Source organism: Penicillium odoratum (genome assembly GCF_028828045.1).
Source record: "Penicillium odoratum strain IBT 22623 chromosome Unknown utg000004l_segment0_segment0, whole genome shotgun sequence".
In the NCBI taxonomy this organism is placed as follows: Eukaryota; Fungi; Ascomycota; class Eurotiomycetes; order Eurotiales; family Aspergillaceae; genus Penicillium; species Penicillium odoratum.
The window spans coordinates 2,197,895-2,225,796 of NW_026643146.1; the positions used below are offsets into that span (position 1 = coordinate 2,197,895).

At 49.3% G+C, this 27,902-nt stretch overlaps 12 protein-coding genes across 12 annotated transcripts; 6 read left to right on the forward strand and 6 right to left on the reverse strand.

Moving 5' to 3' along the window:
• Nucleotides 1-59: 59 nt before the first annotated feature.
• On the forward strand, nt 60-1,064 carry N7520_005102 (ribonuclease H2 catalytic subunit RNH201; the record flags this gene model as incomplete). The annotated part of the gene is made up of 1 exon (XM_057139036.1): nt 60-1,064. One exon carries the CDS (start codon nt 60-62, stop codon nt 1,062-1,064), a length of 1,005 nt encoding a protein of 334 aa, XP_056997243.1.
• Nucleotides 1,065-1,250: 186 nt separating this feature from the next.
• N7520_005103 (peroxisomal membrane protein PEX16) lies at nt 1,251-2,598 on the reverse strand (the record flags this gene model as incomplete). The annotated part of the gene is made up of 4 exons (XM_057139037.1): nt 1,251-1,374; nt 1,429-2,266; nt 2,328-2,363; nt 2,442-2,598. 4 exons carry the CDS (start codon nt 2,596-2,598, stop codon nt 1,251-1,253), a joined length of 1,155 nt encoding a protein of 384 aa, XP_056997244.1.
• A 268-nt stretch (nt 2,599-2,866) lies between these two features.
• On the reverse strand, nt 2,867-4,912 carry N7520_005104 (SAE2 C-terminal domain-containing protein; the record flags this gene model as incomplete). Its single annotated transcript, XM_057139038.1, has 1 exon — nt 2,867-4,912. One exon carries the CDS (start codon nt 4,910-4,912, stop codon nt 2,867-2,869), a length of 2,046 nt encoding a protein of 681 aa, XP_056997245.1.
• Nucleotides 4,913-5,288: 376 nt separating this feature from the next.
• N7520_005105 (WD domain protein) lies at nt 5,289-6,836 on the forward strand (the record flags this gene model as incomplete). The annotated part of the gene is made up of 1 exon (XM_057139039.1): nt 5,289-6,836. The coding sequence occupies one exon, from the start codon at nt 5,289-5,291 to the stop codon at nt 6,834-6,836; it is 1,548 nt and encodes a 515-aa protein (XP_056997246.1).
• A 1,003-nt stretch (nt 6,837-7,839) lies between these two features.
• N7520_005106 (uncharacterized protein) lies at nt 7,840-8,877 on the forward strand (the record flags this gene model as incomplete). The annotated part of the gene is made up of 5 exons (XM_057139040.1): nt 7,840-7,881; nt 8,224-8,258; nt 8,313-8,341; nt 8,410-8,706; nt 8,765-8,877. The coding sequence occupies 5 exons, from the start codon at nt 7,840-7,842 to the stop codon at nt 8,875-8,877; spliced, it is 516 nt and encodes a 171-aa protein (XP_056997247.1).
• A 387-nt stretch (nt 8,878-9,264) lies between these two features.
• N7520_005107 (uncharacterized protein) lies at nt 9,265-11,372 on the reverse strand (the record flags this gene model as incomplete). Its single annotated transcript, XM_057139041.1, has 6 exons — nt 9,265-9,465; nt 9,516-10,618; nt 10,669-10,819; nt 10,871-10,901; nt 10,957-10,966; nt 11,024-11,372. 6 exons carry the CDS (start codon nt 11,370-11,372, stop codon nt 9,265-9,267), a joined length of 1,845 nt encoding a protein of 614 aa, XP_056997248.1.
• Nucleotides 11,373-11,693: 321 nt separating this feature from the next.
• On the forward strand, nt 11,694-12,693 carry N7520_005108 (aldo/keto reductase; the record flags this gene model as incomplete). Its single annotated transcript, XM_057139042.1, has 3 exons — nt 11,694-11,750; nt 11,801-12,081; nt 12,147-12,693. The coding sequence occupies 3 exons, from the start codon at nt 11,694-11,696 to the stop codon at nt 12,691-12,693; spliced, it is 885 nt and encodes a 294-aa protein (XP_056997249.1).
• A 464-nt stretch (nt 12,694-13,157) lies between these two features.
• On the forward strand, nt 13,158-15,437 carry N7520_005109 (uncharacterized protein; the record flags this gene model as incomplete). The annotated part of the gene is made up of 1 exon (XM_057139043.1): nt 13,158-15,437. One exon carries the CDS (start codon nt 13,158-13,160, stop codon nt 15,435-15,437), a length of 2,280 nt encoding a protein of 759 aa, XP_056997250.1.
• Nucleotides 15,438-15,907: 470 nt separating this feature from the next.
• N7520_005110 (uncharacterized protein) lies at nt 15,908-18,255 on the reverse strand (the record flags this gene model as incomplete). Its single annotated transcript, XM_057139044.1, has 2 exons — nt 15,908-18,165; nt 18,243-18,255. 2 exons carry the CDS (start codon nt 18,253-18,255, stop codon nt 15,908-15,910), a joined length of 2,271 nt encoding a protein of 756 aa, XP_056997251.1.
• Nucleotides 18,256-18,612: 357 nt separating this feature from the next.
• On the forward strand, nt 18,613-19,495 carry N7520_005111 (uncharacterized protein; the record flags this gene model as incomplete). The annotated part of the gene is made up of 2 exons (XM_057139045.1): nt 18,613-18,681; nt 18,737-19,495. The coding sequence occupies 2 exons, from the start codon at nt 18,613-18,615 to the stop codon at nt 19,493-19,495; spliced, it is 828 nt and encodes a 275-aa protein (XP_056997252.1).
• Nucleotides 19,496-19,780: 285 nt separating this feature from the next.
• Nucleotides 19,781-22,255, reverse strand: pmt2 (uncharacterized protein; the record flags this gene model as incomplete). Its single annotated transcript, XM_057139046.1, has 5 exons — nt 19,781-20,424; nt 20,487-21,246; nt 21,304-21,856; nt 21,928-22,058; nt 22,124-22,255. 5 exons carry the CDS (start codon nt 22,253-22,255, stop codon nt 19,781-19,783), a joined length of 2,220 nt encoding a protein of 739 aa, XP_056997253.1.
• An 849-nt stretch (nt 22,256-23,104) lies between these two features.
• Nucleotides 23,105-27,658, reverse strand: N7520_005113 (putative MFS monosaccharide transporter; the record flags this gene model as incomplete). The annotated part of the gene is made up of 9 exons (XM_057139047.1): nt 23,105-23,493; nt 23,561-24,273; nt 24,334-24,527; nt 24,575-24,863; nt 24,933-25,010; nt 25,077-25,430; nt 26,095-26,117; nt 26,358-27,141; nt 27,489-27,658. The coding sequence occupies 9 exons, from the start codon at nt 27,656-27,658 to the stop codon at nt 23,105-23,107; spliced, it is 2,994 nt and encodes a 997-aa protein (XP_056997254.1).
• Between the last annotated feature and the right edge of the window lie 244 nt (nt 27,659-27,902).

Consider the following 27,902-nt stretch of genomic DNA (forward strand, 5'->3'; position numbering starts at 1 on the left):
ACACGCTTCATCTCTTTTTTTTGATTCTTTCAATTTTCCTTGATCAATATCGTGACACTATGAAGGAAACCAATTCAAGTCAGGAAGATTTATTTTTTATTCCTCCCAGTGTGAATTCGGCTCGTCTCCTCTCAGGTGAATCCTACGCCTATTATACTCCTTGTCCGGCAGCTATCACAACCCATACATCAGCAGAAAACACACCATGTGTACTTGGTGTAGACGAGGCTGGTCGTGGTCCTGTTCTCGGCCCAATGGTCTATGGTGCTTTCTACTTGCCAATCGATCTGCACCACTCCCTTCTGGCCCAAAACCACAGTTTCGACGACAGTAAAGTTCTCACACCCGGCGTGCGCGCCAACCTAATGCGAGTACTCAACACCCCGGGCACCGATCTATTCGAATCATGTGGCTATGCGATCAAAGTGTTGTCGGCCCGTGACATATCCTCGGGCATGTTGAAGCCAAGTTCCGCCGTCTACAATCTGAACGCACAAGCGATGGACGCTACAATTGAGATCATTCGAGGGGTAGTGCAGGATCGCTCGGTCAACGTACAAGAAGTATACATCGATACCATTGGAAATCCAGCGACATACCAGCAGAAGCTGGAACGGATTTTCCCATCTTTGAAGATCACTGTGGCCAAGAAAGCGGACTCCTTGTACCCATGTGTAAGTGCGGCCAGTGTGGCCGCGAAAGTGACACGTGATGTCGCGCTTGAGGTGCTATACCAGGCTGTGCTGAGTGCCCAGCAGTCTGGCGATAGTGCGTCGGATGCCCCAGAGGGATGGGGCAGTGGCTATCCCTCCGATTCGAAGTGTGTCGGCTGGCTCCGACGAAACATGGACCCTGTCTTCGGCTGGGGTAACGAGTGTCGATTCAGCTGGGGTACAGCTAAAGAAATGCTGGATGTGAAGGGTGGAGCACGAGTGGACTGGCCCGAGGAAGACGAGGAAGGAAATGGCCGACTCGAGTTCCTGTTGACGTCTGGACCCACAAAGAGCTCTGGCCAAGATGGGCTACGGGATTGGTATGGGAGCAGACAAGCAGAAATCATATGACGGAAGGGAACAAGTGAATTAGACATAATGAAGCTATTAAAACAATCGATGATACCCCCACCCCTTATGGGGATACGTTTCAATCAAAGAACAAAGAAGTGTTGTGAAGGCACAACGTCATGGAGAAGAAATGTCAAAATAAGCCGGGTATCATGGAAGAAGAGAAATCTGTGCAGAACAGAGCAATCATAGGGTGGCAGTCGAGAAGTAGTAGTTGTCCCACAGGTATTCGTAGTCTTCCACCACACTACCCACCAAGTCGAGCAGTGGCTTCCCCTTCATCTTGTTGGTTAAACTGCGCAACCATGATCTGCGGCATGTTAGTCTGATGATAACAAGTAAAATATGAGGATGGTATTCATACTTGGTGATATTCTCATAGAATGCGCCTCGCATCAACCACCAGCCCATCGACCATCCTCGCTTTTTCAACTCCTCTCGCTCGAGACCCGTGAGTCCCCGGAGTCCACCGGCGACTCGCTCACGGAAGTCTCGTTTAGCAAGCTGACGACAACCATATTCCATACCAAATCCTATCAGCCACGGGCGCCAGCTCCGCTTGTCGCCGCTCCACCGCTGCATCGCCAATGCATACACAACAGGTCGTAGAATATAGAGGACCTCCGCTAGCTGGCCTTGACCAGTAACCCGGTGCAGTAAGGTCTTGGCAGGTTTGATGTCATCTGCGGTGAGTACTTTTGAGATAAGATAGTTGGACACGTCGTTGACATCTGGGAGGGATGGAAGGGATAACCCTGTACGAGGCATGGTCCAGCTCAGATCTGAAGATCGGTCACTGATAGGAGTATCCATGCCGTTCCAGTCACTTTCCTCGTTGTCGTCCGTTGGCCGTGGGTCAACTTCACGTTCGGGCAACGGTGGGCTCACCAGCGGCCGAGAATTGGTCAATCGAAGGAGTAGCAGGCGGCAAATTGCTTTGGCAAATTCGATGAAGACAACAATGCGCCAACGAGTCTTCTGACCACGCCGCCGCGCTGACATTTCCCATAAAAGCTCTGTGTATTGAAGCATCTGAAGCGCAAGAGCTACACGGCGATATAGTGATGAACGCGAGGTCCAGTACTTGGTGTAGCGAGTATGAGGAGTCGGTGGCGGTCGTGGAACGGTAGCAGGTAGTCGGGAGACTACCCGCGAGACGAGAGAATCATGGTATAATGATAAAAGCTGCACGCCCGAATGTACTGTATCGCATTGTCAGTTAGTCCCCCATGCATGCCTGCAGCTGCAGGTACTTGAACTTACCACACTCCGAAGCGACTTCAGATTCACGATATCGACCTATAAATGGAAGACAGAAAATGATTAGCGAAAAATTCGAAAAGGATCTTAGAAGAACCTCGGTGTTCTTTCGCCTACCTGGAATGATATAGGTTAGTGACCTCAAGGCGGACTCAACCTGGCCAACAGAGCTGGCATTCTTAGTCACAAAGTCTTCGTAGAGTGACAGCCATTTTGATGGCTGTAGCATCGTGGCTGGGATAGGATTCTGGATGTTCCGAACGGTTTCCATCATCCAACTCGATGCAGCCGCTCATGGCGCAGTCGCGAGGGAGAAGTGGGTGAGAGGTTGAGGGCGGGTCACGGGCCGCCAAGACAAGCTGGACCGAGGTCCAGCTTGTTTGCGGCAACGAACGGGAGTATACCTTAAGTTACTACATACATTATGCATTACTAGCAGTACCATGTTGGGCAACTTATGACATTCAGGATATCATAGATCAAACATCTTGATGAGATTTACAATAGTCCCAGATAGATAATATTTATAAGTACATGTTAGTTCACTCATCTGCCCAGGTCCACAAACCCCCGGGCCGCATCGCCTCGCGGTATCGCTCCTCTACCTTCTCTCGCTCTAGTCTTTGTGCAGCTTCTCGGTCAGATTCGAGTTCTTGTGTCGACGGCATATCAGTTCGCCAGAAGCCAGGGGGTGACCGAGCACGCTGATGGTTATGACGGTGCTTTCCATATTGGTTGGCTATAGCTCTGGCCCGAGCATCAACGAGAAGATCGTCGCGGGCTTGGGCACTCAGGCCTTCTAATAGATGGCGGTCTTCTCCCACAAACTCTTCCAAGACTCGCTGGTCTTCCTCCTGCTGTTCCGAGGGCGATTTGGCAGGAAGTCCACCAAGGCGAGCCATCGCACGAAATCGGCCTCCACAGCATTCAGCTCGCGTACAACCAGCGAGGCACTTCCGATCATCTTTCTTGCGAACAACTGCGCCATATGCGTAATCAAGTCCTTCGTTTCTCTCCAGGTTGATTTTGAAGTGATCCAGAGTCAGCCGATGTAGAGGGCGTGATCTGTAAGGTTCATCGTCGTAATGAACGGTGAGGCCAGATTGGCTTGTGGAATCGTTGGTTCGTGGTGCATGTGATTGGGAAGGGACTGATTTGGCAAGCCCACAGTCGCCCATTTGGATAGCATTTTTCTCTGAATCATGCGTAATCTTGGGCCCCGACGCGCCTCGCAAGGACGTGAGAGGTGATTTAGAGGGCAACGCTTTCTCGAGAAGACCTTCTAGGCGACCTTCGGCGATGTTTGAGCGAGCCTTCGTTTTCGATGATGCGGCGAGTGGCATTGAAGTGCTTCTTAAAGGGTGTGAATGGGCACCACAATCATCGGTATCGCCATCTTCGGACATTGATAAGATTGCACGTGGATCTATGGATCTCTTCCTTTTGTCAAATATCGGGTTGGAGATTCTTGCTGTTCGTGAATTGCCATCAATTGGTTGTAATACAGACAATCGGCCTGACACAGGCTTCAGGTCCCCCAAAGCAGAGTCATCCCAATGCGCTGCTCGGTTGGTATTTCGTTTTGTGGGTGTCAGTACAGCATCGCCAATGTCATCTAGGTCCTGGGTGCTTGGGAGAGACGGTCCCAGGATATGAGCCGAATGTTGCAAGGGGCTAGATGACATTGTCTCGTTTTTCACGAGTATCGGTCGACCAGAATTGCGCCCTGGAGCGCGGCGCTGAGAAGGAGCCATGACACGCTTTCGCTTTCGAGTTTGTAAATTTGGCAGCGGGTGCAGGACATCCGAAGGCGACTCCGAAGATTCTGGGTCGCATCTGGGAGAAGACTGCGTAGGGCACGGTTCTGCCTGGGGAGGGTAGGGGAGATGCTGGCTATGCTCCTCAGATTTAACTGCAGAAGTTGTGTCTTCTGAACTAGTTCGGTTCTGAGTGGAGCTGGAAGGCTTTCCTGAGCTGCTGGACACCCCCCGATCCTGTTGTCTGTCTTGTGCAGTACTTGAGCTGGATAATATAGCAGTTTTATCGGCATAGCTAGTATCTGAATTTTGCACTCTCTGGAACGTGACCAGTGCACCATCAAGTATGAGGGTAAATTCAGCCCGCTGCAGTTGTCTGTCCACGTGGCGCAATTTCTTCTTATGCTGTAAAATCTTGGCTTTCAAGCTGCCCCAGCTCTGACAGTATATCTGCAGATCATTGTAGAGGGACTTGTATTTCGTTTCGAGGATTTCCCGTAAGTGAGTCACGTCCTCCATATCAGCCCGCCAAATGTGGTTTGGCGCAAATTCATTTTCGAGGTCAACCCACTTCACAGGAGGTTCCAGATCGACTGGATTGGAAGCATAGTGGCTTAATTCTTCTTGGAGTGCTAACACTTCGCGTTGAAGCTCTTGTGTTCTGCATTCTGCTCTTTGACGGGCCTCATTGGCAGTGGCTGCGTCATTCTTGGCCGACGTCAGACCGGCTTGATGGGTGGCAAGTTTGGCCTGTAATTCCTGGAAAGCATGTTCAAAAGAAGATTCACATGCCTTTGTGATGGAGACATGGAGCTCTTTGAAGATATCCATGGAATGTATTTCACCCGTACCTTGGTCTTGTCTAAAGCTCCATAGAAGGAAACGCGGTTTGCGACGCGTCCCAGCAGGGCAATATTCTGACCGCCCTTATGTCTTTATCACACGTGATCTTCGTCTATCAATCGATAAGGGTCCCTTTGGACGTTAATCGTCTTGTACTCTCCAACCCCGACAGACACTCACATGCCTTGATGTTTTTAATGGGTCCCAGAACGGCCCATCACTATGCCAAAACGTCTGCGAGAAAATATACAGTCAGATTTGCCATCTACCAAGCGCGTAACAACGACTCCGGTCGATCGCCTATCTTCCTTGAGTAATGAAATTCTATTACATATACTTTCATTTCTTCCGATATCATCGCTGAATGTGTGTCAAAGGTTTGTTAAGTTATTTTTTCTTTGTGAGAGAGCTCAAGGTCGCTGATTCTTCCAGCTTATCCCGCCGATTCCATGCTCTTGGTGGAGACTCCGAACTCTGGAAGCGACAGTACTACTCGCAGTGGGTGCGACCTCGTGCCCTTCGTCTGGCTAATAAAAGACGCACCATATTACCAGCTCGGGCAGAGTATTCACCTAAAGTATCAACCTGGCTCGATCACAGCCATCTAGCTGAAGAGGGAAGGGCGACCAATTGGAAACGACAATATCGCCTACGACATAACTGGTCCAACGGATCCTGTCGAGTGACTGAAGTCGAATTTATTGAACCAGCATGCCCTCCTGTGCTAGTCAAACTCTGTGCTGGTATCGTCTTTACCGCTGATGCTGCTCGTGGGCTTCGAGCGTGGGCCGCACAAGATCCAACCAGCTGCTTATGTGGCATCTCATTCTCAGACCCAGAGCCTTCTACGACTCGCCCAACCTCTTTGGCTGTGAGCCAGCTGCCAGATGTGCAAGATATTGTAGTAGGATTCGAGAATGGCCGCTTCAGTCGTTACGAGTTTGATGCTCGGACAGTTCGGTTGAGCTTAAGATCCTCCCACGTTGGATTCGGAGATGGCGCCATCACCGCCATGGCTTTGTCATCGCCTTATCTTTTGATGGTCTCCCAGCATAAGATGCTTTCTTTATACAAATTGCGCCCCCGTTCCACCGGTGGCAAAGATCAAGATGCTGTAGGACCGTGTGAAATCGTGTCCCTCCAAGCGGAAAACATGATCGCCCCAATGACTCTCTCGCTTCGCGTTTCGACATTTGAGATAGTGGCCACCGTTGTATACAGCTTCTATCACATTGGGTGTGGGTGGTCGCTGGGGATTCAAGAGCTGCGTTTCAACAAAGATGGTCAACAGTTAGAGTCCCGGCTTACCAGCACAGTGGATTCCCAGTATGGCATCCGTTCCCTTCCGAGTTCTTTACAATCCAGTAAACGGCAGCATTCTGCCACCGTTGATCTGACCTCCCCTTCTGAGGTCCGTACCGAGCCATCCATCTTGCACCAGCAGCCGCCAACATCCATGTCTTATTCCCATCCATACCTGCTGACGTCACACGCGGATAATACGTTGACCATGTATTTGCTTGTGTCGAATTCTAACAGTCTTTTTGTTCGAGGTGGCCAGCGACTCTGGGGTCACACGTCCTCGGTCTCTGCAGTCCAGGTGACCAACCGAGGGAAGGCCGTCTCTGTGAGCTCGCAGGGTAATGAGATTCGAATTTGGGAGCTTGAGACAACCGTTTCTTCCCTCGGCACTCATAATTCCTTGAAAGAAGAGAGCAGCATTCAAGTCAATCCTAACAATCGAGGCCTAGAAAGCAAAGTGGGTGCTCAAGAGATCGATGAGTTGGATCTTGTTTCTAGGACAAATTGTGGCTGCATACATGAATGTGTTGGCTTCGATGAGGAAAAAGTTATCTTGCTCCGGGAGAAGAAGGTCGGCACTCAGCTACTAGAATGTTACGATTTCACATAACATTTTCGGGAAGCCGGAACCCCGGGCATGTACAAAGTTTGACATTTTTTGTCCTTTATAGAAGAAAAGAGAAGAGGAAATAGGGGGGAAAGAAAGGTTAGGTGAAGGTTTCACATGGTCCCAAAGTCCACTATATACCTAGGTAGAGCATACATATACCCCGCCTTAAACCATGTCTACTATAGATGTCTACCATATGACTTTCATTATTACGGTAAAAATTACCATTCAAAGCCCGAAAACCATCAAGAGGTTAGAATTCAAGTTTATATGTAAAAATGTAACCTTTATCCCAAATTGATATGAAATATGAAAGCATATTGATCGGGTGTGACACAAGGTACTCAGGGGGAGAGGGGGAGACAGGGGACCCTGGCAGTATATAAAGATGCTTGTTAACTTCTCCAATTCTCTTATTTCTTTCTCCTCCCGCCTTTTGTGTACTTTGTAACTGCATTCGGTACTCAGCATTCTATCCGCGGAATCTGCCCCCTTTTGACAATGGCTAGAGTCGACTATGAATTCGAATCTCCACCTTTGAGACTCTTGTTTTGATGGTTAGCATTTCATAAGAAAATTCTCGAATATCTTCAAAACAGAGTGCCTATATGACGCATAAGGGGGGGGGGGAGGAAGAGATGGAAATGGAGAACAGAATAAGTATTTGACTTCATGCAAAATGTATGCAGAACTTTTGCAATTTTTTCCCTTTTTTCCTTCCCTCTTTCTACCCTCATTTTCTTATTCTTCTCTCATTCTAGTTCTAATTCTTATTCTTTTACTCTCATATTTTCATACAAAAGCAAGAAAGTTGGGTAGCTTCCCGGTTCCAGATCCTCTTTGAAATCCCGCGAAATCTTTGCGCGGGAAGTTTTCTCCTCGAAAGGCCCCCGCACTACAAATTTCTTTCCTTCTCAACCTCCCTTTCCCAAACATTTCTCTCACCCAATCCGATACAGAAAAAATTATCAGTTTTTCGCCAAAAACCCCAATCTAAACAATCATGGATCCTCGCTCTCGTGCCTGCTACAACTGTGCGTTTCTCGTTCCTTGCTCCTTCTCGCCTATATGACCCGCACAGTAAGCGCAGGAAGAAAGTCTCAGTTCTGGGGGATTTGATTTGATATGTCAAACCCTCACTCCTGTGCTTTTACTTGCTTGAATCCTTATTTCCCTTGCCATTTGACTGGGCGTGTTCTGCGATATCCAATCTACTTGGTGACTGACCTTTTTTTTTTCTTTCTTGTAGGCGGTGACGCCTCTCACCAGGTAAAGATACACCCATCTATCTTCCTTGGTCCTATCGGTACTCGTACCAGGGAAAATTCAACATGAATAGTGGTTCAATTGACATGGGACTGGAAAACTGACCTGACCTCTCTTCTAGGCCAAGGACTGCCCTAAGAAGGGAACGCCTACCTGGTATGTTGAACTTTACTACTCAAACGATGCGTTTCAATGCTAACGTGTTCCCAGCTACAACTGCGGTGGTGAGGGCCACGTCAGTAAGTTTATACTGGAGGGCAAAACTCGGGAAGGAATATAGGAACATCCCAACTTACACTGCTCTTAGACCGCGAATGCCCTAACCCTCCCAAGGAGCGTACCTGCTACCGCTGTGGCCAGACTGGCCACCTTTCCCGCGAGTGCCCCCAGGCTGGTAGCGGTGGTGCCCCCGCCCCCGGTGGTGGTTCACAGGAGTGCTACAAGTGTGGTCAGGTTGGCCACATTGCCCGCAACTGCTCCCAGGGCGGTAGCTACGGTGGCAACGGTTTCTCCTCATACGGTGGACGTCCTCAGACCTGCTACTCCTGTGGTGGATTCGGCCACATGGCTCGTGACTGCACTCAGGGACAGAAGTGCTACAACTGTAAGCTGTTCTTTTCCCCCGTTCCCCTTACGATTCAAGACTAATAAGGAATATATAGGCGGCGAGGTTGGCCACGTTTCCCGCGACTGCACTACCGAGGCTCGGGGTGAGCGTGTCTGCTACAAGTGCAAGCAGCCCGGTCACGTCCAGGCTGCTTGCCCCAGCAACTAAAATGGTGGAGAACTGGTGTCTTTTTTTTTCGTTCTGCTTTCCCAAGGGATTCTTCCAGGAACCAACGATAACTTCACATGCGCCACGATCTGAAATGTCTCTTTCCCCGGGTTCTTTTGACTTTGTATTATCACTCACGGCTTGAATCACGACCATGGTCGTCTTGCATGTTGCTTTTTTCCCCTCTTGCAGTGTCATACTTCCGCTCCGTGTCCACCGGACCGGGAAGTGCAACGGGCAATTTTACTTGCAAAATAAAAATGGGTGTGCATGGAATGGCTTTATTTGGGCGCTTTACAGGAGATACTTAAGGTGCATGGGGAAATGCATATTGATTCCCCCATCTCTTTCTTATTTTTAATTTCACAAAAAAAGGGCCAACTCAGATCATGAACTACAACTACACATCATCGCCCTCTTGTATTTCGGGACGTCGCCACAGAAGCGCTCCTCTTCCTCCTTCAGAAGACCCCATTCGTCGTTGAATGGGTTCAGACTCATCTGCATCACTCGTCCCAGTATCTCTCGGTCTCCTTTGCGCTCTACGCGCTCGATGATTTCATCCAAAATCCACCCCCGTGGGATGAACTAAATCTCAATCAGATATAGGCAGCAGGGTAAGGGGAAGGGAATCTTACGTTTGGATTGATCGCTTTCATGGCTTTCTGTCGTTCATCATCCTGATCTCCCCAGTCCTCAAGCACCCGACCTCGCCAATTTCCTAGCCATTTCGCAATGCGATCCTTGGCCGAGGTATCAGTGTAGCCAATGCCTCCGAATCCCTCTGCGTGAAAGAAGATGGCTGCGGCTTCAGTCCGTTGTTCTTCGGTCTCCAGTTCAGATAGTCTCAGTCCCGAGAGTCGGCGGAAAAAGTGATTGAAATCCAGCTCCAACGCTTCTAGCGTATCGAGCATTTCAGAGAAGAGGAGCTGGAAGTCGGATTCCTGTTGCGTCTTCAGACCCAGTCTCTGGCACATCAGTCGCTTGTACTCGTTCAAGAAAACCGCCTTGAACTCCTCGCCAGTGCGGTCGATAATTGTCTCCGCACGCTTGATAAGCTCTGGTTCCATCTCCTCGGTGACACCATTTTTGATGAAGCTCTCGTCATCCACTTTCTTCCCGGCACCAAGAAGTTCCCCAAGAGATTCACCCAGTCGGACTAGATTCCACCAGATAATGCTAGGCTGGTTTTTATAGGAGTATCGTAGCATGTGGTCGTCGTGGTTTGGGGTGTACTGGGGGTCAAAGTTATCCATGAATGCAAAGGGGCCATAATCAAGAGACAGGCCGTAGATTGAGGTGTTGTCGGTGTTTAGCACCCCGTTCATAAACCCATAGGCCTGCCACGCCGCGACAGTCTTTGCATTGCGTCGGGTGATTTCACGGTAAAGACGAGCAAAGCGATTTTCCATAACCTCTTGATGCTCCTGTATTTCATCCCGAAGTACCCCACGGCGGGGAGTATCGATTTCGGTGGCGGATTGCCCTTCTCGCACAGATACGATGGCGGGAAGATTCTCCCATCCTCCAAAGACATCTTCTGCGATGTAGGTGGCAAGCTTTCGGATCAATTCGCGGTCGCCACGAGCCCTTAGAATATCAAAGTTTCCAATGCGGAGCCAAGATTCGGCGAACCGAGCCACGATCGCACCGGGCTCCTGGCGCTCCCGCAGGACCTTTGACTTGGGCAGCAGAGACAGAGACAGAGCACGAGTTGTAGGAATGCCAAGGGCATTGAGAGCTGAAGGATGTTCAGTTTAAAATGACGAAAGCAGGAAGAGAGGGAACAACCTTCGGAAACAATATATTCACGAATACTCGATCGAAGAACGGCCTTTCCATCCGCAAACCGAGAATATGGTGTCTTCCCCGCGCCCTTTAGCTGCAATTCATACCGAGTGTTCGAATAGGGATTTGTACATTCAAAAAGGCTGATTGCACGCTATACATATGGTTAGCATGTCTGACATGCAAGAAAGAAACTTGGACATACTCCATCTCCAAGCTGGCCAGCCCAGGAGCCACTGTCAATAGTCAGGCTGTGTGTGATTTGAATCAGGCAACGTTACGTTTACTTACAATTGCCAACCTATGATCAAATCAACATCAGATTATAGTAGTTGTCAAATAAGGAATGAGCACTGACCGCCGTAGCATTGGGCCCATGGATAGATGCCCCCCTTGTCCTCATTCCACCAGATTTCATTACCCGCGACCAACGCCTTGAATTGGGCAGTTTCTTCCTCACCGGCCTTCAAGCCCAGATCCTCCATAGCCTTAGGACTCACCCCGAGCAGCTCCGGCGCCTCATTTGGTTTTGGGCGGACAAAGGTGAACAGAGCCCCTTTCACCATGCGAGGTCCCAATGCTTCCCGAGGTGCCTTATGTGAGGATTCTGGTGTCTCAAAAGCCGGGTCTGGAGGCAACTTGGAGGTAAATATATTGGATTTCGGCAAGTCTACCAGGGACGACCCATGGGAGAGGTGAGAAGTCATTTGATTCAATCTGTTCCGACTCAGATGAAGGCTTCGAATGGACATGGATCGATATCTAAAGCAAGTCCGGGAAGAATATGAAGTGGTTCGGATTGTACAGATCGATATCATGAAGTACGTGGAAATTCCATGTATGTTTTTCTTCCCAGGGCTTTTAGGGAATCTGATAAGTTGATAAACCACGAGAGGGGAAAACCACGTCAAATCGGCCCGAATGACATCATGTGGATTTCCGCACACACGGATCCAAACCCCTCGACCCGCTTCATCTCTACACCAAAGAGTGATATACGCATCTTTGTTCTCTTTATTCTCTTTACCATGGTCAGCAATAATATCCCAACAACCCAACTCAATGACGGAACCTCGGTTCCTATAGTATGTGAAACCCCCAGAAAGGAGAGATAAGATGGCTAATCTTACTATAGCTTGGATATGGAACAGGAACTGCATGGTATAAGAGCTCCCAGGATACCGAAATCAACCGTGAACTAGTGGATGCGGCTAAGAGCGCCATCCAGTTGGGATACAACCATGTCGATGGAGCAGAAGTCTACGGAACCGAGGCAGAATTAGGTCTTGCTATCCAAGAAATCAATCGCCCTCGGGATAACCTCTTTGTGACCACCAAGGTTTATCCGAGTATCGCCGATATTCCTGCTGCTATCGATAAGAGCCTGAAGAAGCTTCAGCTTGATTACGTCGATCTGTAAGGAACACCTTCCCCCCATTTGCGGGGAGCAAAAGCATCGGAGCTAATGAGCGTCAATCCAGATACTTGATCCATGCTCCCTTCTACGCTACAACTGAGGGGGAACTTCAGGCAGCCTGGGCAGCCATGGAGCATGTCCAGGCCTCTGGGAAAGCTCGATCTATCGGAGTATCCAACTTCTTGCAGAGTCACCTGGAAAGCATCTTGAAGACTGCCAAAGTTATCCCTGTTGTGAATCAGATTGAGTTTCACCCATATCTCCAACATGGAGACCTGCTCTCATTCCACGAGAGTAAAGGGATCAAAACCGCCGGCTATGGTGGTTTGGTACCGATTACTCGGGTTCGTGGGGGGCCATTGGATCCATTGATATCGGCTCTAGCTGTGAAGTACGCTGTGAGCGAATCGGAGATTCTGTTGCGCTGGACCCTAGACCGTGGCTGTGTGGCAATCACCACCAGTAGTAAGGAAACACGGTTAGCTAGTTATCTGCGCACCCTGACCTTCAAACTCACCCCTCAAGAGGTAGCTGAGATATCTCAGTTGGGTCAACAACATCATTATCGGGCATTTTGGCCAGAGAAGTTTGCAGAGGATGACCGTTCCTGATGTATATATCTGTGCATGCAGTTACTAGTATCTCCCTCTTACGTTACTATATAAATCTCTATAAAAACCACTTTGTTGACATCAAGTGGAGCCAACCTAAAAGCGGCAAGAGGCGAATACCTAAACTGGCAACCCCGGACTCCCCCATTTGCTATCTCTCTCTTTCCTCTCATCGGCCACTTTTTTGCTTTCGGCTCCGTATCGCTTTCCCTCTTCTATAAACTTCTCTGGTGTTTGTCGCGCGCTTCGAGACATGCCCTGATGAGCCCCTTCGAGGCCGCTACCCCTCGACTCGATCTCCATGCTTTGACCCGCTTCCCCCCCCCCCATCACTTGGCCAGGCGCATACCAAACCGCGGTGCTTCTCGTGATACTTCCTCCTCTCTCAGGCCTTTACCAAATTGAAAGCGCGCGCGCAATCCTCTATCAATGGTGAGAGAACTCACAATTTCCCGCGGACTGCGATGTCGGTGAACGATCAACCCCCCTCTGTGGACGTAACAATCTCCCTACGCGCAAGCCAACCCGCTTCAGAACTTCAGATTCTAGACCAGCGATTGAAGCGCCTCTCAGACGACGTGCTGCCACCTCACCCTTACCTCCTGACCCTCCCAACGAAGGCGCCTTTTCGTCTGGGTTCCCGCTCCGCGAACAATTGGGCAATAGGACATGATCGACCGTTCAACCTAGAGGAACAAGAACTTCAATACATGACCTTTCTAACCCACAACGATACAGACTCGTTGCTGAGGGCCGTTGGAGACTGGTCTGACGAGAAGGGGCGCATGATGGCCGACCGGTCTACAGCGCCGACCACCGCAGAAATCCCGAAAGACACCATCACCAAAAAGAAGATCAGCTTGAACGATTACAAGAACCAAAAGATCAGTGGGCCCTCCCCAGCAACTCATGATCGAAAAATTCGGGACGGATATCATCCACCTATACGCGAAAAATTACAGCAAACACCTAAACCTGGCCTGGTCAAGAAGAGCGACAAGATAGAGCCAGTCTATCATCTTCCCAAATCACAACCGCATACTTCTGCCGACAAGGGTCTGAAGAAGCGACCGTCAACGTCTGATCTTGAAGCTGTCAATCCATCAGCCTCCAGAGGTCAGGATATGAATTCATTCAAAAAACGCCGACTCTCTCCGGAGAAGGAGGTCCGTAGGGATCCTACTCCAAGCAAGTCCAATTCACCTAGACTACCCGCGCTTCTTTCTCCGACCCTTCCCCCCACTGGACCTAAATTACCACGACTGTTATCCCCTACCCTTCCACCGGACATCGAAAAAGAACTGGCCAGGCTTGGAGACCGTTCACCTATTCGTCATTCCCCCAAACGTGACATCATAATACCAAAACAGAAGCGGGATGAACCAGCCCAAACCCGAACACCAACCACCATCACCAGCAGCGGTTCAATTTCCAGCCTACAGAATGGCCGCGCGGGCGTTATATCCAAGGATACCAACCATGAGATGATTGTCAGATTGCGGTATGGGAAGGGAAACAAGAAACGGATCGAAGCCTTGCTCAAGTTCTCCGGTAAACGAAAATCAAATAGACCTAATTCCCCGCCTGGTCATGACACAGACCCGGGGGAGATCACCCACGCTGAAAGGAACAGAGAACGATCCGGATTGGTTCATGGAAATGGTTCATCTGATAGAGCAAAGCCTAAACACAAGCATAATGACGAAGTTTCTAGTCGGGGAGCTGGTCGATCAAAGGATGCCAAGGGCACCAACGAAAAACTTCCCACTCCAGCTTCCCATCCTTCTCGTGCTTCTCTACCGACGAACGACAAGGTGAAGCCTTCATCAGTGCCACCGATGAAGGATCCTAAAGCCTCAATACCACGACGAAACGACCTCGGTGAAGGTGAAGGAAGCACCCCTGTGAGCCCTACGGCTAAACGCCATTCTACCGATCCAGGTATAAGGGGCTCACCATCTCAGCCCGACGGCCGTTCTCGAAACACTGATCGACGGGCATGGCGTGATGAGTTTCAACGGTTTACCAATATTGGCCGAGAACTAAAGCATGCTGCGGTACGGTACAACGCCAAGCCAGACTCGTCAAGCGCCGATGACAAATTAGCGGCCGTGACAGCCATAGAGGCTATCATGTGCTTCATTCTTGCATTTGTAGCTGATGACCAATGCAAGGTTCTCACACGGCAAGTCGGAGACTCCTCGACCTGGCAGTCAATCCTGGCGTACTGGCGGGTAGTGAAGAAGAACAGTGTCTCATATCCAGCACTGCATGGCCTTTGCCTACTTCTGGGTGCTGTATCCTATGGGGCCATTCATTCCCTAGATCTTGAACGTCTCACCGTTATCCCTCTACCGGGGGAACATACACCGGTGCCAACTCCTGGGGGTGACGGGAATACCGTCCTATCTGACGAAAACAAGAAAAGTCGGAAGGAGTTTTTGGAGTTGAAGAATCGACTCCCCGAGTGTTGGAAAGAATCCCAGAAGCTGTGGCTAGAGGGCATTCGCAGTCTATCCGAAGAAATTTTGAGCAGTGATTTCCCCAACACCTGGTCATTACGATCTCATAACCATGGGGAACGAGGCAAAGCCACTCCGATACCTGGCGATTATACTGGTGATTATTTTCTTCCATTGGGAGGGACCACTCCGCCTATCGAAGTAGTTCGATTTGGCTGGTCTCTTCTTCGAGAGTGGTGTACACAAGAGAAGGTCGAGTGGAATGGTCGCTTGGGTCTTTAATATGTTTTGAAGAAACTCCAGCATTTTCTCCCCTTGGTTTTTCTTTCTTTCTTCCCTAATCTTTTATCTTTCTCTTTCTACCACGTCATTTTGAAGGTGAGAGCAATGGCTAATTCAAGGCGTTCCTGGTTTTCTTTGCCATTTCGAGTGATTTTATTCCTATGATACCATGAAGCCCTGGAATGCCGTTCCAATGTAGCTATTTCAAAGCTTGAATATATCACGTTCAAATAAACAATGATTCAATACATGCCTACAAGTTCTATTAGAAAGATAAAGAAATATCATTCAACGCCTCCAATCCATCAGTCGCTAGGTGAATCGTAATGTTAAAGTCGCTCAAGTATAGAAAAAAAGAAAATCAAAAGATGATCAGGCCGTGGCCATCAATGATAAGAAAAAGAAAAAGAAAATCTTCCAGAGACCTCATGTTTATAGAAGCAAAAAAGAAAAAAGAAAAAAAAGGTAGATCAAACTTCCCGGTACTCCGGATGGAAATCGGAATTCGAATCACCAAATAGCCATCCAGCTTCACGGCAGTACCGGGCCTCGCGACCATAAATGCCAACCTCGCTTGCCCAGCATATCACTGAAGCATCTACAATATCCGCAATGACGCTTTCCATGGCACCAAGAATACTCCAGCCAATCATACCCGCAATAAGGCCCACGATATAGGCGTATAGACTACCCCGAATCGTATTCCCAGTGGCGACTGTGGTCAGGCTACGCGCCGTGGTCACCCAGCCACCGAATCCCAGCGCCAATGACATCATGAAGCGGGCAGCGTGGAGGATCAGTTTAGAGAGCCGGTATGAGAGCAGTGACGCCGAAGTCCCCGGTGAGCGAGAATAAGCGCGGGGGTGAAGTGACGATGAAGCGGCCGACGGAGCAAGAATAGCCATCTGGCTCAGTCCGCGAGCAGATGCAGCCAGTGGCTGTGAATGAATAGCTCCATAGGTGAGGGAGAGAGGGTTTGTGAGGTAGGTAATGGGGCTTGGGATAAGGGAATAGGCAAAGAGAGCTAGTAATGATGATACACGACTAGGGAGCAAGAGCAGTGGAAGCCGAATCAGTAGACTGAGAAGGCGAGACAGACAGATCGTACCAAACAGGGTTGTAGTAGCATGGACGATGGCAGCCTGAACAATTTGCCTGGAGGTGGGCGCTGGACTTGCTAGTCTGTGAAAATACCATTGGCTGACTGTGGCAGCCGTGACAGCACGCTGAATACCAGCTATCACTCCGATCGACCACAGGTAGATTATCACAAAATAGACCCCCAGCCACCAGCTGCTCAGGTCAATGATGAAGGATCTCGGTTCAGCCAGGTGGCCGCCCAAGAACACACGTGTGAACATGAGCATCCATATCCAGGTCCAGGAGACAACGCAAGCAAGTACACACAACCCCAGGACAAGAAGCTCCGGGTTCGCTGCCAGGATTCGACAGGAGAATTCTAGCACGCCGATCGCTTTGCCAATGGACTGACGGCCTCGCGCAACATTGTAAATCCAGAGGCTCGCCATCAGGAATGGGACGAGCGAAGCCCAGCGCATGGCCTTATCCTGGAAGCTAGATCCATGCCATTCGCCCTTGAAGCTCGAGATAAATGGGTATAAGGAAAAAGAGTATAAAATGACGGGAACCGCGACGATTATTACGTAGACTAGAAGTCGAACGTATGATCGCAGCAAAGCAAGCCAAACAAGTGACACGAAGATCGAGATCAGAGTATAAATTCCAAGAAGAAAGAAAGACCGGTGGACGGTGAAGTAGATCGTGTCACCCCACTTCCGTTGGTCCCCGGATGGTTTTGATGTATGAAGATAGACAAGAAACGCCGTGGCAAATAGACCGGCCAGAGAGATCAAAAACAACTGGCCCCAAAAAACATCATGTACTGACGTTTCGGATGCGAGCGGGGAGATAGACGTGGGGAATGAGCCCGCGGAGCTTGGCGGTCGTGGGCCATCTGGAGAGAACGGTTTAGTATGTTCCGCGGAAGCTTCAAATTGGTTCAGCCCAAAGCGGTTGTGCTTGGTTGTTGGTCTCTCTCGGAAGCGCTGAATGGGTGGTTCGTCGCCCAGCATCTCGGAGGGGCCACGATCGTCCTCATCCAACTTGTCTCGAATAGAGTCCTCCAACCCAATGTCAACCAGATTCTCTCGAGCTTTACCATTTCCTGGGCTGAAGCTAGGCCCGGGCTCTGGCTCTGTCGCTTCCGCCACAGCTTCGATCCGAGATTGATGAGGAGCGTTGACCCCTTTCTCCCCTCGCCATGAACTTTTAATCCCTTTCCCATTGCCGGGCCGATCATCGCCGTATGGCGAGTGACCCTCGTCAAACCCTATGGACCGTTCTGAATCATCATCAAGTTCAGAAGACTCTTTCAGGTGACTGTCTCCAAAATGTCGCCGTGACCGTTGCAGCGCATAGAAATCTGCAATTTCACGTTCCCGCTCCGTTTCATCGTCTTCTTCCCGGAATTCATCAGTGGCACTGTAGAACAGAGGAGCTGGCTGAGCTGACGCCCGAGAGGCAAATGGGAAGTTGGATACTTGTGAGGCACCCGGTCGATAAGGGTCCCCAGTCCTCAAAAAAGAGCGTGAGGGTGGATTCCGTGAACTACCCTGCCGCTGGATGGGGTGGGCACGACCGGTTCTCTGAAGTTCATCTGGACGAGATGCTACTCGTGACTGTGACTGAGCGAGGAAGCGTGAGGCATCTAACAGAAAGCGGAACGATTAACTTGAGCTGAATGATCCTAAACAGTGTATTGATAACCCGATATCAATCACCTACATTCCGAGAACATGGCCCGCTATCGGGAAGTTTGGAGTAGGTGTGGAGATTGGGGATATTATTGTAGCTCTTTTGGCAAATGTGTAGGTCGAAAATCTTAGAATGAGTTAATAGTAAGAATATAGAAGAATAGGTCAACTTGACTCTCAGATAAGTCCCTACCCCTCTTATAAAGGAACAAGTTGTAGGCTAAATCAAAAGGGAGGGCGAGAGAATAAAAAGGTCATTCAGACGATGCAAGCGTCATCTGGGCAGGTCTTCCCCCCCCCCCCCCCCTCGGATAGCTGACTCATCCTGATAACACATTCCATTCCCTGAAACTGCATCATCGCAACTACAGTTGGGCAAAAATACATAACACTCTCCCTCCATGTCCCAGCCATGGGACTATATTGCTAAGCTCGTTTGCATCGGTGATTCCGGCACCGGCAAGTCCAGCGTGAGTATATATATTGATTATGTTGATTTTAGCTAACTCAGCACGTTATCAAAAGCTCACTATCCGCCTCTGTGAAGGTCGCTTCTCCTCGTCGCATGATGTCACCATTGGGGTTGAGTTCGGGTCAAGGATTGTTCCAGTAGGACCACCTGCTTCGCGAGAGTTGGGCATTGAGGAGTTCTCTCGCGACGCGTCTGGCTCTGGTGGAGATCCATCTCCATCAGAGTCCGCAACTTCGGGTCTACCCAGCCCGCCACGCAAGCCGGAGTCTTCTTCCCCCCAGAAGCGAATGAAACTGTCGTTGTGGGATACAGCTGGACAGGAGACATACAAATCCATCACTCGATCTTACTTTCGCGGCGCATCTGGAGCTCTTCTTGTTTTCGACATCTCAAGACGCTCAACCTTCGTCTCCTGTACACAGTGGCTCCAGGATCTACGTCTGATCGCAGAAGATGGAATCGTGGTAATTTTAGTGGGCAACAAAACCGACTTAGCGGGACAGGAATCCGTATCGAACCAAAGACAGGTGACGCAACAGGAGGCAGAGGAATGGTGTCGCATGAACAACATCGTCCGCTACGTCGAAACCAGCGCCAAGTCTGGGGATGGGGTGGAACAAGCCTTTTTGGAAGTCGCGGAGCGAATTTATCGTAATATTGAAGCCGGCAGATATGACCTTAATGATCGTCGCAGCGGAGTGAAAGGGTTTGGCGCCTCTGGTGGCAGTAACACCGGGGTACCAAAAACAATTACTTTGGGCATGGATGACGCAATGCGCAAAGGCAGTGGCTGGAGCGGGGGTTGCTGTTAAGAGTCTTATACTTCGTAACTGCAAAATCCGTTGTATGTTAGGGATCTAACTTTTGCGGAGAATAGACCAAGGTCGAGATTAAGATTGCGTCAAATATGGAAGTATATTTACATTCACACGTCAATGTATCTAAGAAAAATACATCAACATTAATATTTCACCTTCTACAAGGTTGTCTCTCTTTCGTACAAACAAGGGTTACAGACTGAACAACAAAAACAAGTCAAAACGCCCCATCTCACGACAGAAAAGGGAAAGAAAAGGTACCTCTGTTGTCGCTCCTCATCAGTTGGAAATGCGCCAGCCAGGCAACCAGCGCAAGTAAGCCCACTGCTGGTTAGGACCTTCCATCCCGAACACGATGGCACGGAAGTGGATGAAAAGTCCAATGATGATCGCATATAAGGCGGCGTAGAGGACGACCACAAGACGAGCATTCAGGCTGCGAGAAATCCAATCAACACAGAAGCCGAAGGTGATAATAGCGTAGTAGAGGGCTGGGTAGTAATGGTGAACGTAAGTCACACGGGCCATGATGATAAATGGTAGATAATGCAAGACCCAGCCGATGGCAGGGTATACGCCGGAGTAGTGTATATGGTCCATGTCCGCCTGGCTGAGCTCCTGGTAGCCTCGTTGCCACCGAAGAAGGTACCACACCAACAACAGACCGAACCCACCGAGACCCGCAGTGCTGCCCCAGTAGACGAGGGGATTTCCAAGAAGGAAGTACTTGACCACACCGTCATCCCACGAGCACATGCGTAGGCCAACATTCAGAATCGGCCATTGCCAAAATTTCGAAGCCAGGTCATCTTGCTTATCCGGGTCAGGGACTAAGGCGTTGTTGGATGTCATCATAGCCACGTTTAGGTGGATGAAGTCCCTCAAGAAAGGTGATTTGTAGGAGCCAGGATCTCCAGGAGGCACTGTGTTATCATTCAGTTTAGTGGGGTTTCTTTCTCGATAATTCCAGATTACTATTGCTTACATCGCTCATTGGTGTGCGACTCCACGTTCCAGTGGGTATAGACGTCGCCCGGTTTGTTTTCCTTGATACAAGTGGTCTCAATCTGCTTGAAACCCCACTGGGGCAGGTTGACGTTTCCAGCCCGAAGATAACAGCCAAGGACGGGGTGTCGAAGTCGGAATGCAGTCGTCAGCGTCCGGATTCGAGAGCGATCCCGAGACGCAGCATCATCCACTACCTCAATTTTCCAGTGATCTTTATCGTCTCCAATGGTGAGATTTCCATAGCAGGAGACCTCGTTGTGGGACTTGGAGATCGGAGCAGCGATTGCGTGGGAGTGCAGGTTCCGACCAGTCTGTCCGTGGATAAGACGGATTGTATCACCATCCCCAATGAATCTCAAATCTGCCTCGGCATCATAGTCGGCGTCTTGTCGATTAGGATAAATGAACCAGTCGTTGTTTGCATCCTTGTGGTGGTAGCAAGTAACCTGCTGCTGCTGTGAACCCTCAGGGAATGTCTGGACGTGAGAATGTAGGAGGCCACCCCCATATCCCATATTCTTCAAAGTCACACGGGACCCGTATGCCACTTCAAGGGGACTATCCCTGCCAACTTCGGTGCCTCGCAGGTTGGCCTGGAACAGAGAGCTCATTTGAGCATCTCCCGGTCCACTGTTTGACAGAACCAGGAAGTGTGCATAGAAAGAAGCCATATATACCAGAATTGGAATAACAATAAGACCTCCTACACGAGCAAAGAGATGTTTTGCCAGCACAGTCTAGCAAGATACCCATTAGTCGATCATTCTGCTGTTTGATAAACGGACAACACTCACTTGGGGCATCTTCAAGTCACCAAATTTATTCCACAAGTCCTCAACGGTATAAAGACCGACGATGGCGGTGCAAAAGAAGCCAACCCACTTCACGCTGCAAACACATCCAATGCTCAATCCAGTCAGACAAAGCCAGATGTACCACTGCAGTGAAAAATTCTCCCGCTGGAGGCGGTGGAATCGTGCCCAGCACAATGTGGTTGTAAAGGTGAAGCAAAGCAGCATTGAATCCAAGAGAATGAAGCGAGAAATGGTGGCATACGAATTCTCAAACAGAACCATCAAGCTTATCAACCACACGGTTGCCTTGCGAAAGTTCAATTCACGAGCTGTGTAGTAGGCCAGGGGAACACAAACAACACCAAACAAAGCGTTGAACGCACGCATGAAGGTGTAGTTCACGTCTTCGGGGTATTTTTCACCAGACTTGAACTCAAATGATCCGTTGTAGCCAGCAAGGTAGCCCGAGAGGCCAACAAGCATCTTTCCGAGGGGAGGGTGGACATCGAAGTAGAACTCGCGTTTCAAGTAGTGGGAACCGAACTTGCCAAAGCTATGAACCAGGAAGTAGTCAGACAATTGTCGCTGCATAAATATAAATTCTGACGGAACATGAATCCTTACTGAGCTTCATCCCAAGTCACAATATCGGAACGACCAATGCGGTAGAGTCGAGTAAAGAGGGCAAGGGCTGTTAAGATGACGGGTGCCAGAATTGGTTCCCAGCCAGCTAATACCTGCAAGAATGAAGAGGCCTTTATATCCGAAATTTACAATTAGTATTTTGTGAAATCAGGGTCAGGACCTTGTCAGTTCCTACCTGGGCCTTTTGCTTCTTGACATCTTCTGGGATGTAGGGCATAGACGCCTGGGGTCTGGCTGTATCTGGGACATTCCTCCGGCGCAGGTCGGAATCGTGTTTAGCCCCGGTACTTATGGCAGTGTCGGCCATAGTGTTGGGGAAATGTTGATTTTTTTAATTCAAATGAAGGTTTTAGTGAAAAATCGAGGTCGTAGGAGAGGGTTCGAGGAAACCCGGGTAAAGAGAGGAAGAGGCCGCAGCTCAAAGGGTCATAGTGGCCACAAAGGCCACAGTTGAACAAAGCTAACGGGGGAATGACCGAATGCAGGAGATTTGAAAGACTTATAAAATAAGAGAGAAGGATAAAAAGAAAATAAAAGAAAAAAAAAGAAGAAGAAAGAAAGAAATTAAGTGAAGTTGAGGATTGAAGAAAAGATTGAAAGTCGAAAGGCCAGACAAGGATAAACAACTTGGTCTTTGCCGCCTTTGGGGTTACTTTTCTCCTGAATGGGGCCGTTTTCGGGATAGTGAACGTGGTCCCTTCTCCACAATGCATGCAAACATAATTCTCCAGATTTAGTTCAATGGATGAAAACTTAATGTTTATTTGGACTATTTTTCAACAAAATTGATACTAAATCACAAGTCATGAATGACAAATGCTGAATATAGATAAATCCCATGGGCTATCAGCCCTAGAGGTATCGCGGTACATGTAAAAGACTATATACACCGGAAGATGGAATATGTGAGGAGAATTGCCGTTAAAAAATAGGGGATCGTCTATATAAACAGGCCACGCCCCCATATAAACAACATAAGGCCTTCCCTTCGTCCCCTCTATGACATGACACTAGAGCAAGATGTGAAAATGATAGGTACAGCGCTGGAATGGGCCTCACCAGGGCCAACTCTGGAAAAGAAAACTAGAGCTGAAAAAGGACCAGATGATTCAGGAAGTAAGCGAAGGTACATGTTGCCAGATGACGGTCTTTCTTATCACTCATTGATCTCTTCCCCCTGTTCCAAGCGGCGGTAACTTTGACTGTTGGTGCTTCGTTGACGGTTAACCATGTTCGAAATCCAGCCACCAATCCCTTCACCACGACTCCCACCTGGGGGAGAATTTGATTGTCCAGACTTGCTGGGCCCATCATGGCTCCGAGTCAAAGAGGGGGGGTCAATATCGAGACCAGGAATAGCGCTATCGGCACCAAATTGACCATACGGCCGGCGTATATCAAGGGACGGGACAGGTGACCCTGCACCGATAAGCGACCCTCGCTCGCCGTCAGTGGCCGGAGTTGGCATGGCGGTTGAGGCATCGCCAAACAAGACATTCATATCTTCTAATCGAACACCGCTAGTCTCAGGATACAGAAAGAACACTGTTCAATCGTCAGCGTGTGATACAAACCAACCTTGATGGAGGAATGAGAAACGAGGAGTTCGTACCAACCACAAAACTACACGCGCAAAAAAAGGCATGGACGAGGTACAGTCGCCATTTAATAGCACTCTGAAGTACCGGTGTCACCTCTCCGACAAGCCAATTGAATGCCCAATTGGCTGCGGTGCTCAAACTGGCACCCTTGGCACGGATACTCAAGGGGAGAATCTCGGGGGGGTAAAGCCACGGGATTGGGCCCCAAGATGCGCCAAACGCAGCGTTGTAGACCATGACAAAGATCACAGTCAGGGTTGGGGTGGCACTAATCTCGATATAAATGAAGTAAGAAATCAAGGATAGAGAGATGAGCATGGCTACTGCCCCCGACAGAAGAATTGGCCGTCGGCCCCAGCCATCGACCAGATACCATGGAGGGATGGTGGAAAGAAGATACGAAATCCCGTTAATGCCTGTCATCAGAATTGCATCTCGACCAGCCCAGCCAGCGGATTCGAAAACAAGGGGTGCATAATACGAGATGACGTTAATACCGTTCAGCTGAGCCAGTGCCTGGGCTGACATGGCGATGAAAACTCGCTTGCGATAGCGGCGAAACATGTCTCCATAGGATCTTTCTCCTTCCTGACGGTGCAAGAGAACCCCCATTTTGATCTCGCGATACTCTTGACGTGCCTTGTCATTATGGATGTCGCCTTCGCCATAGAGGTTGGCGATAACCACCATGCCCTCCTCGTCATGGTCATTATCCAAGAGCCACCTAGAAGTAAAATCAATGTCAGGTCACGGAACTCGATACGTCTTTGAAATATAACCCTACCTGGGAGATTCGCAGATGAGCAGACTTCCAATTCCAAGGGCGAGACCCATGATACATTGGAAAAGAAGAGGCAGCCGCCAGGAGTAATTCGACTCAATGAAGCTGCAGAAGTAGTCCACCCAGACACTGGTCGCATATCCGGCAATATTTCCAGTAAATTCGATGCAGGCCAATTTTCCGCGGTTGTGGGGAGGCTGACATGGTCAGTATGCACTCAATTACCCATAACAAGGAGACATACCGATATCTCCGACTGGTAGACGGGCACGATTGTGGACAAAGCACCCACACCAAAACCGGCAATGATCCGGCCCACCATCATCATAGGCATGCTGGTGGCCACGGTTTGGAGAACACCACCGATCAAAAACACCAATGAACCATAGAGGATCGTCCTTCGTCGACCGATCAAATCCCCTATCCGGCCTACCATGAGGGAAGATATGAATGCTCCCACTTCCAAAATGGCCACTACGGTGCCAATGGTGGCTCTCGAGGGTTGGTCAAAGTAATCATCAAAGTACCACCCACTGTTTCTTGGTTAGATGTATTGCTGGTTCTTGGGATATGGAAGGCCAGGTAGGGTGGAGAATACGGACGTGATGATACCGGACATGACGCCTTGGTCATAACCAAAAAGGAACACCCCTAGTGATACAAACACACTTGTGAAATACCTACAAGACCGTCAGTTACAGTTGCCGCTACCTGAGCTAGAGACTAGTGGCCGAGAGGACACTTACAGCAAGGGTTTGCCCACCAAGCCATGGACTTGTGCATTTTGCCTATTGTTGGGGGACATAACGGTGGCCAAGAGCCTTTCTAGTCGGGATATCCGCCGTGGTAAAGGACTGGGGATCTTGATGTTTTCTTTGAGAAATGCAGTATGGGTCTCCAAATCTCGCGGGTAGTGCACCCGCTTGGAGGGGGTTTGTCTTCCTTTTCCGACTAAGAATTCACGCTCGAGAGACTCGTGTGGGGAATTCTGGAGGGGATCCTCGGCAAGTTGCTCGGTGATATCACCGGTATCAGGCCAGACGGAGAAACCAGACCCAGAGCGAGTTGACGAGTGGGAAGAGCGACGACTACCTTTCTCGCTGGCAGATTCTAGTACGATGGATTGGGTGGGGGAGCGGGAAAGAGATCGGAGGGGAATGACGCGTGGGGAGGTTGGCGAAAGAATGATGACGGTCGATGGGCCGGAAGCCCTCCTTTTTTTCAGGGCAAAATAAAAAGACCAAAAAGAAATCAGGTTTAGAAAAGAAAAGAAGAAAAAAAGAGAAAAGAAATCAGGATAATTTGTCGATGTACAATTTCACAGTTAGTATACTGAAAGTTCCCCTTTTCTTGGTGGGGAGCTAACGGGAGCGGTCGCAAGAAGTTGCACAACTCGGATGACGGAGTAGGTCAGGTGGGAATATCGAGAAGCGTTGCGGTTGGATGAGGTAAGGTGCTTTGACGTAAACTATAAGTCCAGAAGCTGATGTGCTGCCAATGTTACAGAGAGACAGAGAGAGAGAGAGAGAGATTGAGAGAAAAGGAAAGATGGGAAGAGCCAAAGTTCATCAATTACGGGGTAAAAGATCCACAGCGGAGGAACCCCAAGAACGGACATGGTAGTAGATATTAGTAGTATTTACCAACCTAAACTTCTATATATCCATAATATATATACAATATCATTAAAATTATGTAGCTTAGGTTAAGGGCTACACTATGTATATCACCATTTTATCATATTAAGAGCGTGTCACGTCGTACCTGTATCTGGCGATGTAGAAAGGCTAACTGATCATATTCCAATTCTAAAATGCAATCGCAAATTGGGTATCACTTGCAGCACTTGAGATCAATAGGGAAACGAATAGGGAAACGAACAGGTATGATTGGTTAGTATGTACCATTCCCAACCAAATATGATGCAAAGAATTGTACAAAAATCGAAACCGCTAGTTCAATAGAATATCATATCCATCTTTTTGAATATGCACGCTGTCTGCGAGACTCGCATATCGTCGACGTACCAATTCAAAGATGATGAGACCCGCACTGGTACTAGGAACCTGCCGGAGGGAGCTACTCACAAAACCACGGAAAAGCCATGCCCGCCACCCTCCAGCCCGATCCGCCTTCCGCCGGCAGCGTTTCCAGGTCTCTTGGTATGCATGATAGTACAGACGGAGCATCTGTTTTCGCGAGGGGTCCAGGCTCGCTTGGTGGTCCAAATACTCCAATCGGCCCAAGTGGAGGTTTTGGATCCGGCTAAGAGGGTGCTGAATGGCTTGCTGAGCCACAGATCCTACCACTCCCGCTATCATTAGGAAACAAGGTTCCAGGGCATAATGAGGCTTGATAAGCGGCACGCCTCGTTCACTGGAACCAGAGGAAGGAAGCAGGTCCAAATGGTTGGTATGAAGAGACCCATAATACCAAGTGACAAATGAATAGTACGACTGAGATTTGACGTATTCAAAGGAGGAGAAGAACACAGCATAGCCGAGTGAGTCGCGGAGAAATGAAAGGCTCCAGCCAGCAAAAACTCCACGAAGCCCAATCTGTTTCAGTTTGTGATGCCCATAGTGCCACATACTCCGGTACTGACCCTCCAGCATGTCGCTGGTCTGCAAACGAACCTGCAGAGCATCCAAAGGGGCTGCCACAATCGATTGGATGGTTCCTGCGGTAAACCCAGCGGTGAAAGTGGCCGATGGAGGCGCAGGAGGCCAGACACGCTTGACCCCCTGAGAGACAGGTTCATGGAGGGCCCCTAAGACCTGTAAATATGAAGTGTATAGAACGGCTCCGACACTGTAGAGGGTTAGCTTCCACGGTGGATGAAAGTGGAAGGAAATAGTGGTCCCCACCCAGCATTCGCCAATAGGGGTGGCAAGACTTGATTTGGGATAAACTGCCAGCCATATGTTCGAACTGCATGAAGTAACAATCCGGGGGTGGTGGTATGTATGGACCATTTGCCTTCTGCGACTCGGGGATTCACGGCTCGGGCAAATGCCTATTCAGATGAGGAATATCAAAAAAATTGATTAGCCTAAGCATCGAGGTATGAAGGCCTGGGGAGTATATACCATGTAACTAACACACAAAAGTTAACATCCGCTATGATACGGGGGGATTTTCATGTCATCAGGACCTACTCGACACGGGTGCGAAAAAAAGCCTTTATTGGAGCACGGAAGTAAAAGGCCACCATTTGCGCACTGACGGCACGGACACCAGCGGCTGACGCTCCTGTCGCTGCATCATTGCGGGATTTTTTTCGAGCACTTGGGTCCCGAAGATGGGGTTCCAGGAAGATTGGATTCATTGCAGATCTTCTGGTTTCATCGCACCGGAGAGTCGAGGTGGGCTTGGTCTCGGTTGGGAAACACAATCAAGGTCGTAATAAACAGAGATTTTTATTTTCAAAGACAAAAGCAGGTAGAGAATGTGGTAGAACGCATATTGGCGACCAAGTATAATAAATCCTAAGAGGTTCGTCGAGAGAGCGTGAACATGAATGACCTAGCTTTCAGAGCTAATCCTAAAAGAGGTAAAACTGAGGCTCCGGT